The sequence below is a fragment of the Apodemus sylvaticus genome, chromosome 2, assembly GCF_947179515.1.
Source record: "Apodemus sylvaticus chromosome 2, mApoSyl1.1, whole genome shotgun sequence".
In the NCBI taxonomy this organism is placed as follows: domain Eukaryota; kingdom Metazoa; phylum Chordata; class Mammalia; order Rodentia; family Muridae; genus Apodemus; species Apodemus sylvaticus.
The window spans coordinates 125,715,759-125,728,402 of record NC_067473.1 but is presented as its reverse complement, the minus strand read 5'-3'; the positions used below and the strand labels follow the sequence as shown (position 1 = coordinate 125,728,402).

Sequence of the window (12,644 nt, the reverse complement as noted above, 5' to 3'; positions counted from 1 at the left end):
AAGGTGTGCACCATCACTGCCCAGCAAGAGTGCGTAATGTTGAATGATGGGATCTGCAGGCAGCAGAGGACTGTCTCTGTCTCCTACAATGATGGCATCCAGGGGCAGCAGAGGACTGTCTCTGTCTCCTACAATGATGGCATCCACGGGCAGGACAGGATATTCTCCCATGTTTATTTTTCATTATCCTTGGGCTGGCAAGATGGCTACGTTCAATCCCAGGACCCACACGGTAGAAAGAGAGAGCCAACTCCCACAAGGTATGTTCTGACCTCCACAGTGTATACCTGTGCATACTTGACCACACACACACACACACACACACACACATAGATCTAGGAGTGTGGCTCGGATAGTGGAGTGTTTGCTTCTTATGCATGAAGCTCTGGCTTTGATCCCTAGCACCACCATAACTGGGTATGGCTGTTCATACCTATCATTCTAGTGCCTGGGAGATGGAGCAGGAGTACAAGATTATTTTCTGGTACATAGTTCAAAGCCAACCTGAGCTACATAAGAACCTGATGGGAAAGAGAGAGAGAGAGAGAGAGAGAGAGAGAGAGAGATCATTGTATTTGCCAGTATGTATATATGAACAACATCTGCATGCCATAGATACCAGAAAATGGCAGCAGCAGACCTCCTGGAAGTGGAGTTACAGGTGGTTGTGAAGCACCATGTGGAGATTTAGAACCAAACTCCGTCCTCTGCAAGATCAGGGAGTGTTCTTAACCACTGAGCTGTCTGTCCAGCCTGGCTCAGTCATTTCTAATCTACTGACAAGGTTGTCCAGTATTCACGATCTGAGTCTCCATCCATCATTCCTCACAAATCCAAGTGCTCGTAACAGAACCGTCCCGCTCTTCTCCTCTGCCAGCTATCTTTCTGTGACAAGATAGTTGTTGTTGTTGATGCTTGTTTGTTTGTTAACCAAGAGCCAAGCTACAGGTTGAGAAAGTAGTTCTTCAAAACTAGTAAACATGCCGCCCAAGTGTCCCAGGACCTGGACTAAAATGTGCTCAGCATCCTGCCCCCATCCAATAAGGTCATCAGGTCAAAAATTACAGGAAAAGCCAGAGGAAAGAACTGCCCCATCCCTGTCAGCACTTGCAAGTCAGAGACTGGAAGATTGCTATAAGTTGCAGACTAACCTGATCTCCATATCAAACTCTGGGCCAGCCAGGGTTACATAATGAGACTATACATTAGAAAAACAAAATGGAAACCCAGGGTGCCACACTGGCTCAGTGGCAGTGCCAACTTGTCATGCACAGAGACCTAAATTCTATTTCCAGACCCCAGGGGGGGAGGTCAATGAAAAGATAACTTTTTAGCTGGGCTGTGGTGATGCACACCTTTAATCTCAGTACTTGAGAGGCAGAGGCAGAGGCAGAGGCAGAGGCAGAGGCAGAGGCAGAGGCAGAGGCAGAGGCAGAGGCAGAGGCAGAGGCAGAGGCAGAGGCAGAGGCAGAGGCAGAGGCAGAGGCAGACAGATCTCCGAGTTTACAGCCAGCCTGGACGGTAGAGCTAGTTCTAGGACAGCCAGGGCTACACAGAGAAACCCTGTCAAAAACCCCAAACAGTCAAACAAACAGAAAAACACAAACCAAATAAAAAGAGAGCTTTTCCCCAAACCTCTACAATCTGCATTTTGAGAGGACAGCCTGGGCTACACTGCAAGGCCATCTCCTAGAAACAGGGTTGATTAATTTGAGTTCTTTAGTACATTCTGCTTCTTAGGGGTCCTTATCAGGTCTGGCAGGGTGAAGGTTGGCTTTCCTGACTGATAATGAGCCCAGCATAAGAGGGTGCGTGTAAATGCTGTGCTCCAGGGCAGTTGTTTGACATTTGTGTGAATTACCTAATCCCAAAAGGGAAATCCCCTCCTTGGGCCTAAAAGACATCTAGATGTCAAAGTGTCATAAAATTTTTAAAAAAATATATTAAAAGACCTGGTTAGTCCTCACAGTCAGGGCCATCTGCTGGGAGGGGCACACCTTGGGAAGCAGAGCCCGGGGACGGCCATGCTGCTTCTCTGCCCTCTCTCACTCGCCTGCCCTCTCCGGTGTCTTTCTTTTCAAGACAGGATTTCACTAGTAGCTCGGGGCTTGCCAGGACCTAGGTAGTCCAGGTCTGCCTCGAACTTACACTAATCTTTCTGTCTCAGCCCTCAGCCATTTGTCAGATGTCATTCTCGTCGTCAGTGCAGACCTTAGAGATCTTGCAGCCCTAAACCCATCCATGAACGTTTCTCTACTATGACATTATCCCTGCATCACAGTGTGTATCTATCCTGCCCCCCCCCAACACCAAGTCATCTCTATTTCTAGAAATCCATGTGCCTTATGTCAGGAGGCATAAATGAAATTGAACTACCTTGAGAATATTGAAACATTCAGATTTAGACCTCTTCCTGGCACAGATGTTCAATGGGAAGCATCTTCAGGGTCAGTTCCTAGGTGCAGTTCCAGCTTGCCTGCATATATCAGTCAGCTTCCCTGGGACTTCTTTTTATTTGGGGGGCAGGGGGGAAGGGAGGAGGTTGGTAGTGTTTTTCTCATATACAATAGGAATTTTGTTAACAATCAGTACGGTATCCTTGGCCTTTTCTCTCCCTCCACAAAGTTAAGATCAAGTGTGTCATTGTGTGTGTGTGTGTGTGTGTGTGTGTGTGTGTGTTTATACTCAGGGGTGTGAGTGCATGTGGATACCAGAAGTCAACCTGAGGTCATTCTTCAGGAACTGTCCACCCTGGGTTTTGTTGTTTTTTTTTTAGACAAGGTCTCTAACTGGAACCTTGGACTCACAGATTCTCTTTACTGGCCAGAGGGTGAACCCCAGGAATCCCCGTTTCCACCTCTCCAGCACTGGAATTACAAATGTGCCCCGCGCCCCCATACATACACAACTTTTACATGGGTTCTGGGGATTGAACGTGGGTCCTCCTGCTTGCAAGGAAAGCTCTTTATGGTCTGAGCCATTGTGCCAGCGTCATGTGTGTCATTTCTTAATCGAATAATTAAAGATGGGAGGCTAGTGGCATACTACCACAGTATAGTTTGTTCATCTAGGCTTAGGGGTGAGGAGCGATTTTTGAAGGTAAGGAAGTGGGACTTGTCTCCTTCTGTTTTTTTCTACCTTCTCAACTGTGATTTGCCCTCAGTGATTTCAGATCACTTCAGCTCCCAGAGCTGTCCAGTTCCAGCACCAGGAAGTATATGCCAACGTCTAGGCTAATCTTCCCAGCTGCTGCTAACATCTCAGCAGCAACAGTGGCCACTCCCGGACAGATGCTACTAGGAACTTCCTGCCATGTGTTCCTTAATATCTGTGCCTTCTTTGTGAAACAGCATATTTATAAAACTTCAATTGAAAATTCATAGAAAACTCTGCATCTAACCTCAGCAAGTTAGGTATTGACATCCCTATAAAAATATCATGTAAACTCTGAGATGATTTCTTTTCTAAAATAAATATTTGACTACTGTACTTTATGTTCATGTTTTGTCTCCATGTATGCCCACACACCATGTATATGCCTGGTGCTTGTGGGGGCCAGAACTGAAGTTTCAGATGGTTGTGAACCACCGTGTGTAGTCCTGGGACTCAAACCTGGGTCCTCTGGAAGAGCAGTGGGTACTCTTAACCACTGAGCTATCTCTCCAGTCCCCATGAGATTCTTTCTTAATGAGAAAGAAAGTGTCATCTTTTGAGCAGCCTAGATGCTTCTGGAACTAGATTATACCCACCAGTATCCAAATGATGGCAACATTCTCTCTGTGAAACATGTCATGGTAAAAAGTGTGAAGTTTGGGATATCTTGTAGGTGGGCGTTCTTGCTTACCACCCCATCACTGAACAGGCAAGAAGCAAGCCCAGAGAAGTCAATACCTTAGTCATACTCTCCTGACTGCTGGGGGACGACGGATCAGGACCCAAAGGACCCTTCATGTTTCCAGGTAACATGAAGTAGAATCTAGCTCCAAAGGAGACAAAGCTCCTGAAGGGCTGTCGATGGCTAGACTTTAATGCTGTTTACTGGTGTTCTGTGAAGCCATAGGCTGGCTAGAGTCTGCTCTGGTTTCCTATTAGTGTAATAAATGGCTCCAAATTTAAGAACACAAATGTGTCCTCAGAATTCTGGAGTGGAGAAGTCTAATCTGAGCCTCTCTGGGTTAATATTCCTAGTCAACTAGTGTGATCAAGATAATTGCCCACAAACATGCCCAGAAACCCATGTCATGGGTAATTCTCTGTTCAGTTGGGGTTGACACACAACACCTTCACACCCACTACCATCCTCTCGTCCCCTCTCCCATTAGTTCCCTTGGTTACCCTAGAATTTCACATCTACTTTTATGTATTGATATATCTTTATAAAATCTAGGGACTGCATATGAAAGAAAGATATGATATCTGTATTTCTGAGACTGGCTTAATTAACTTAATACAACTAGGTCCAGTTGTAGCCATTTTTTTCTGCAAATAACAGAACTTTGTTCTCTTCCATGACTGAAAACATTCCACTAAGTATCCATACCACACTTTCCATATCCATTGGGCTGTTGTTAGACACCTGCATTGTTCCCGTAACTCAGCGAATGTGAACAGCGCTGTGACTCACGTTGATGAGCAAGTATCTCTGCGGTGTGTTCACTTGGAGTTCGTTGGGTAAATAGCTAAGAGTGGAACAGCTGAGTCATATGGGAGATCCATTTTCAGTGTTGCGAGGAACCTCCAAACTGACTTCCACAGTGGTTAGAGAACTTAGCATTCCTCTGAGCCGTGTCTCAGGGTTCCCTTTTGTCCATATTCTCATCAGCATCTGTTGTTACTTATTTTCTCAGTGACTGCCATCTTATCCTTTCTCAACAATTGCTGGAGTGAGATGAAGCCCTCATGTAGTTTACATCTCTCTGATGGCTGGTGAAGGTTACCAATCCTTTTCTTTTCCAGTGGCTCCGACTCCCTCACATGCACCAGGCGCTTTCTCTCCTCTGTACGTTGTCCTCACTATTTTCTCTGCCCACTATTTCATTTTCTGTTCACCTCTGGCTTTATAATTCCTGATGTTTCACAGATTCAGTTTAAATGTCAGTATTGCCTCACATCCTTCTGCATTTCCTCCCTACCCACAGACTGGAAACAATTTTTCTCCAGATTTGTCAGGGCCCTCTGTACTCCCTTCATGCTGAGCACATTCTTGCTGCTTATTACATAGCAAGTAACACTTAGCCTAGTGGATTAGTAAGATACTTCATGGATCAAAATTTTGTTCAGGGCACAGCAAGGATGGCTTAATATGCCTCAGTTGGGTTGTCTTGAGTTTCTCTTACTCCCACTTGACAGCACTTCCCATACATCTGACTGTTTCATTCTCAGAATGTGGTGGCCTCAGGATGGAGTTTTTTTTTTTTTTATTTAAATTGGTAGTCAAGAACTCCAACAGACCAACATAAAAGCCAGGCCCTTCAGAGACAGGCATGGGCCAGGCATAGTCAGAATCTATTGCCCACAGTAGTCACACACTAGTCTGAAAGGAAGGAGGAATACGACCTTACCTTCTACAAAGTGTTACAGAATTCATGGCTTGGGAGATGGCAGGCAAGCATGGGGACCTGAGGTTGATTCTGAGTACCCACGTCTAAAAGCCAGATGTGAGGTTTGACTTTAGCTTTGTGAGGAGTCTCCACACTGGTTGTCATAGGGGGTGTGCCCGTTTACAATCCCCGCAACAGTGAGCAAGGAGTTCCTTCCCCCACATTCTCAATTGCATTATCTGTTCATGTTTTGCTTGATCTTTGCCATTCTGACTTGGGTGAAGTAAAATCTCAAAGCTGTTTGGATTTGCATTTTCCTAATTGCTAGAGCCAAAGAACATTAAAAAAAAAAAAAAAAGATATGTCTTAGCCATTTGTATTTCTTCTTTTGAGAACTCTTTGTCCAGATCCCAAGTCCTTTTTTTTTGAATGGGTCATTCTTTTGACTCTGTTTTGTGAATTCTTTATATATTATGGATATTAATTCTCTGTCAATGTATAGCTGACGAAAATTCTCTCCCAGTCTGTGGGTTTCCTCTTCTCTAGATATGGCCGTGCAGAAGCATTTTAGTTTTATGAAGTCCCTCTTGTCAATTGTTGGCCTTTTTCTTGGTCAAATTGAGTCTTTGTGATAGTTGGCCCAGGGAGTGGCACTATTAGAAGATGTGGCCCTGTTAGAGTAGGTGTGTCACTGTGGGTGTGGGCTTTAAGACCCTCATCCTAGCCGCCTGAAAGTCAGTCTTCCACTAGCAGCCTTCAGATGAAGATGTAGAACTCTCAGCTCCTCCTGCATCATGCCTACCTGGATGCTGCCATGTTCCTGCCTTGAGGATAATAGACTGAACCTCTGAACCTGTGAGCCAGCCCCAATTAAATGTTGTCCTTATAAGAGTTGCCTTGGTCATGGTGTCTGTTCACAGGAGTGAAACCTAACCAAGACAGTCTTATTGAGAGAGTTCTTCCCTGCACTTGTATCCTACAGAGTGCAGCCCATGTCATTTTTTAAGTGGTTTCAGTGTTTCAGGTTTCACAGTTAGGTCTTAGACCAACTTGGAGTTAGTTTTTGTGCAAGATGGTAGATACAGGTCTGATTTCATTCTTCTGCATGTAAATATCCAGTTTCCCCAGCATCATTTATTGAAGATGTTGTCTTTTCCTGAGCTTATGTTTTTGGCATCTTTGACAAATATTAAATGGCTGGGGTTCCATGTACTCATGTTTGGGTCTTCAGTTTTGTTCCACTGGTTTGCAGGTCTGTTTTTGTGCCAGTAACATATTGCTTTTACCGCTGCCACATGAGCCAGCTCTAACACTCCTTGGCACACTCCACAGATCACTTGATTATTAGCCATCTTCATTGCTGCTCTATTCATAATAGCAAGGAAACGGAAACAACCTAGTTGCCTTCCACTAGCAGATATTGAAAATGTGGTGCATGCACAGTAAAGAATGCCATTCATCTGTAAAAGAACAGTGAAACCATGAACTTGGCAGGTAAATGAATGAAGCTAGAAAAGATGACTTTGAGTAAGACAAACCAGGCCTAGAAAGACAAATGTCACATGCTCTCTCTCATCTGAGGGTTCCTAGCTCCAATTTTTTTTTTTTACTGTTTAACCAATTTTAACAACATGACATAAAGCTCCTAAAATTGATACAATCATTATGCAAAATATATACATGAATACTGACATCTTTTAAAAATATAAAATAAATAAGCAAGACATTGTGAAAATAGGCATTTCCATTAATCAAATGAAAGTTTTTTAAAAAAGAAAGTTTTCCCCTGTTTCATTTGGAGAAGAGAAATTATCATTTAAGACAATATTCAAGTTTATTAAAACAAGGTAAAAAATGTATTATAAAATGTTTAGCTTTCATCTGCCTCAAGGTTTATGTTGCTACCAAATTTCGTTTATAACTGCACTTTCAGGTCAGCTAACACCCATTGGATGGACGCCATTCTGGACTCTAAGGCATTGATTTCTTCTTGCAAAGGTTTCTTTGCATCTTCTAAGATTTTCCCTGTTTCTTCTTGAGAGTCTCCCATCTGGTAAGGAATCATTAAGCAGTCATGATCTGCCAATATGGTGTCATCACAAGCATCCTTTAAATTCTGGAGGTGTTTCTTCCTCACTTCTATTTCCTCCTTTAGCTCTGTGATTCGACTCATATTCCAGGCAAATTTGTTTATTTTTTTTTGTTGATCTTCGAAAGTAACACTGACGTCTTCTGCAGCTGCCTTCTTTATGGCGGCCACCATCTTGCCCTAGCTCCAAATCCAAACTTTAGATTGCGTTTATAAACTGCAGTAACTTCAGAAACGACGCAAGTGAAGAGGGACCATTGTAGTAAGCCACCTTTGTTCATCGCCATTACAAGATGGCGCTGGCCGGATGCAGCTCTCTGGTGGTAAACAACTTTAGTACATGCGCAGTGTGCTGTATTTGTTATCACACTTACATACTAATGAAGAATTCACTTAGTTCACCTATTAGGAAGCGGCGCGCTATCTATCTTCTGCAGGTGAGGCTGTAAGGCTATATAAGGGCGGCAGGGAGAGGGCTCGGGGGCCGCCAGTAAGAAGAATAAGAAAAATAAGCTTTAATCAAGGTTCCTGAAATAAACTGCTTGGAGGAAGAAAACTCCCCGGTGTCGCGTTATCTCTTGCTGGACAAGAGGGTGGTCGTGACAGACCATAAGGTGAAGACACTAGAGAGGAAAATAGCAGGATACAAGTGGCCCAAGGATGGGAACTGGGGAACACAGGGGACTTTAATGAGAGAGGGTAAGTAGATAATACAAGTAGACTGCGTAGGAAAATCACAGTAAAGATGTCTGAAAAGGTTCGTAAGCAATCACAGTATTAGCTGGCTATTTAGAAATACTGATAACACATGTTAACCTGTGTATATACAAACATATACAGTTTAAATCCCTAGACTCAGACAATCCTCAATACCAGGCATGCGATGCCCTCCTTGAGTTGGTCAGGGTTGTCCAAGAGACTCCCAAAACCTGTTAGGTGATTGCTGTTGGCCTTCATTGTACCCCAGAGGTAAGTTGGACCCAAATTGGATCTGATCTAAAACCTCCTCCCTCAGGACTAGTTTTTATGAAACCAGAGGGCAAGATATATGATTCCAAAGTAGGGAAGCAAACACTAGTCTACCCAGCTATGAGGCCTAGGAGATAAAACAACAACTAGCATGTTAGGCTAAGCCTAAGGGTGAAAGAGCAGCACATGCATCCTTGTGATAGCAAACAGCTCTGTAATTGGACTTAGAGTCTGCTCAAGAAGGGGGAAATCAGGCCTGGTACTGGAAACTGAGCCAGTGAAGTCATGGATCTTGGAGGAGAAGCTGTAGACACCACTATACTAAGCCAGCATAATCCCTAACTATATTCTAAATATTTATCTCTATACCCACGGATAATTGTAGTTCTTAGCCCTCATCAGGAACCTTCTCTTTGCAGCATATGGAGGCCATTATAGAAAATCATAACTGATCTAAATGCAGAGTTGTGGATCCCAGTCCCAAGCAATACATCTAACAACACATGTACTTCAGGCTCAAGGCTCATTTTGGAAGGCAGGCCAGAAATATTGTAAGAACCAGAAGAACAGAGAGTTTCCAGGGAGATTGTGTCTGCCAGGAATGCCAGAGAACGTGATTCTCTGTGAAGTTTCACCTGTGAAGTCTCACCAACATGGCTGAACAAGGCCATGAACAAGGATGACATCAAGAGGCTGCTAATGGGGAAGGTGAAGGTGCATGAGGCCTCAACCCTAAACAAAGAATAACAGGTCCCTGAGGAATGCTAAGTGGGAGAAAGAGTCTTCCCCAGGGAAAAGCACGTCAATTAGTTACCTAAGACTAAATAGTCATCCCTGAAAATGTATACATATAGGGACTGAGGAGATGAAACACACACACACATACACACACACACACAACAACAACAGCAACTTTTTTTTAAAAAAAAGAATGGGGGGTTGATATATGAGAAAAGTTGGAGAGAGGAAAGGGAAAGAGGAAGTGATATAATTATAACCTCAAAACTAAACAAGTAATAATAATGTTTAAAAGCCAGATATTATAATCTCACTTCGGGTGAGGAAGAGAGAAGAGGATCCCCAGTGCTTGCTGTTTGGCCAGTCTAACAGAACCAGGGACTCTAGGTACATTGGGAGGTTAAAAATCTTGTCTCAAAAAATAAGAAAATGATAGGAATAAAGAAGATACTAATGTCGACCTCCAGCCTCCACATGCATATGGGCATGTATACACAGGCACCCACACAAAAACATATAGGTATACATAAGAGTTCAACATCATCTTTAAACATCCCAGACTGCTTTCTAGGTGCTTAGGGGCATAGCTGATCATTTTCCATTGGCTATGAGTTCTAAATACTCTGGTTCAGATGTAGAATATTCTTCATAGACAAGTGTTGTAGAATCCTTAGGACTATGGATGGGATAGCAGAAATAGATCACTGGCATGGACCTTAAAGATGATCCACCCCTGGTTCTGGTCCAAGCTCTCTGCGATCTGATCCAACAGAATGTGAACAGTCCCATTCTGTCTGCCACCATAAGATGCCACCACCATGGATAGAACTGCCCCAACCACCATGTTTCCCCACAGTGAAGGGCTTAAACCCTCTAAACTGTGAGCCAGAAAAAAAATAAGTCTTCCTTGAGTTGGTTCTAATACCTTGAGTCAGGTATTCTAGAAGCTGGTGACAAAAGTAGCTACCATGTAGGGTTTCTCCAGGACATCTGACATCATGCCTTGCTCCAAACAGTCATACCATAATTGTTGTGTTGATGAACAAATGTGTTGAACTGATCTTTCCAAAAGCAGTCACACTTCATTTTATAGTTTAAATCATAGAAAAGAAGGAGGAGGAGGAGGAAGAAGAAGAGGAAGAAGAGGAAGAAGAAGAGGAAGAAGTGCAAGAGGTGGGGCAAGAATATTTTGTGAGCTATCATGTGTGTGCTAGGAATCAAAACCAGTTCTCTGCAAGATAAAGCAATGAGTGTTCTTAACAACTGAGCCATCTTTCTAGCCCCAGAATGTTTCTAGTTAATGCCACAGGGGAGATTTTTGAAGATGTATATATTTGAAATAGATGGTCATAGTCTTTAGAAGGCAGACTGTGAATAGGTCACTCTATAGAAGTGAACTAAGAACTTGGCTCTAAAGGACTTATGATGTGAATTTCTGCTAATAGCTTGGGGATGTGTTGAGCCAATTTTCTGACTGGGCTACAGGGAAGCACCTCTGTTCTGTCTGACTCCAGCACCAGTAGGTATGCTGGACAAAACCAGCTCACTTCACTCTTCCGTGCTGTATAATAATTTTGCCTAGTTAATCAAAATCCAAGTCTATAATAGAAAAAATAAAGAGCCTGCCACTAAATTGCTTTTAATTAGCTCTGCTCTGAGGTTATGAATCACCAGCTATTAGACATGAAGAACTTCTGTTAAGCACATAATTTTAAATCTGTAGCATGTACTATGTACTTGACAGCATCTCTACTATTTCCACCAGAATGCTATCAAGAAAGGCACTACTTTAAAAAAACAAAACAAGGCAAAACACAAGGCATTGAACAGGTTTTACAGAAAATATACAAATAGTGAATAACACCGATAAGTCTGTAGGAAGTCACTCTGACGATGTAGGATCACCAAGCTGTTTTAGTTTTATGTATGTAAAAGAACTTAAAACCCTGATTGCAATGCTGGGGATTGAAGTCAGGGCTTCAGGCATGCTTGGCAAATGCTCTGCCAGCTCACCTACATCCCTAGCCCTAAGGTGAAAAGCACTTCATGACACAGAAAACAGATAAGAAACATGACCTTGCAGTGTCCATAAAGATAGCCATGCCTGCTAGTTTATACATGATCTGTGGTTGCTTTCCTCATATGGTGACTACAGCAAAGAGCTTGTAGCACCTGAAGCCTGAGCTGTTTGCTGCTCCTCCAGTTACGAAGAAAGGGTGCCCAGGAACAGTGGCGCATGCCTGTAATACCAGCGATAACAAAAGTTATTATTTAAAAAGGGGGACGATCTACACTTGGATGCTAGCCTGAGTTATGCAGCAAGGCTGTGTAGCATGCAGTTTCTGCTACCTCGCTTTAAGCTCTGTGCAGACCCAGCTTCCAGCCCCCACCCAGAGAATATTGGATCCACGGATGAAAAACATAGATGCACACCTACCTTCTTGGCTCAATTGCTAGGTGCTTCTAATCTACCTCGGCTAGTGTGCCTTTCCCAATACTCTTAACTCAGCACCCTAAATCTCCCCTTAACTTAGCTATGTGTTGTTTCATTTCAACTCAGGTTCTAACCTCCTGCCTGGAGAAGCAGCCTATGGTCAATCCTCCCAAGATCTTACATGGCTGGTCACCGTTTCTCCCTCTAAAGCATGACAAAAACCTCTCCTTTTCCATGTATCTCCTGTCCTCCCCTCCAGGGACCCAAAAGCCCTGCCTCTTTCCTTCCACCCAGCAATTAGTCACTGATATCTTTACTGATAGATCAAGAACCAATTGGGGAGCAGGACCGTAGAATCAGAACAACCCCTACACAAGACCATCTCTTAAAAATGGAGGGAAAGGCTGGCAAAGGTGGCAAAGCAAATAAAATTTGTTGGTGCTGAGTGTGACAAATCCAAATTCAAACCCAAGGACTCATACTGTAGAAGGAAGCAGAGAATGCTCACAGTTGTCCTCTGATGTCTACATGTGTGTGCCATGAAGGGTATGTCATAGCATGACTGCTTACACACACACACACACACACACACACACACACACACACACACATACAACACACACACTAAAACAAATCAATAGATATAGTTTTTAAAGATTCAAAGCAGGAAAAGGTGACCAGAAAGAGAACGGAATGTGTGCTAAGTTCTAACTTAGAGGACAGCAGAGAAGTTAGAGGAAAGAACAGAAAACCAGCAGTGAGCAGCCCTATAAGACACAGGTTCTTTTTGTCTTGTTTTGGTGTATATTTGTTTGAGACAGGTTCTCACTTTGTAGCCCAAGCTTCACAGAAACTCCATACGTAGCCCATGTTT

General features: G+C 43.3%; 1 protein-coding gene across 1 annotated transcript; it reads right to left on the bottom strand.

Annotated features, from left to right (window-relative positions):
• Window positions 1-7,455: 7,455 nt before the first annotated feature.
• Window positions 7,456-7,803, bottom strand: LOC127677562 (prefoldin subunit 4-like). The gene has a single exon (XM_052172624.1). It carries the CDS (start codon window positions 7,801-7,803, stop codon window positions 7,456-7,458), a length of 348 nt encoding a protein of 115 aa, XP_052028584.1.
• Window positions 7,804-12,644: the final 4,841 nt, after the last annotated feature.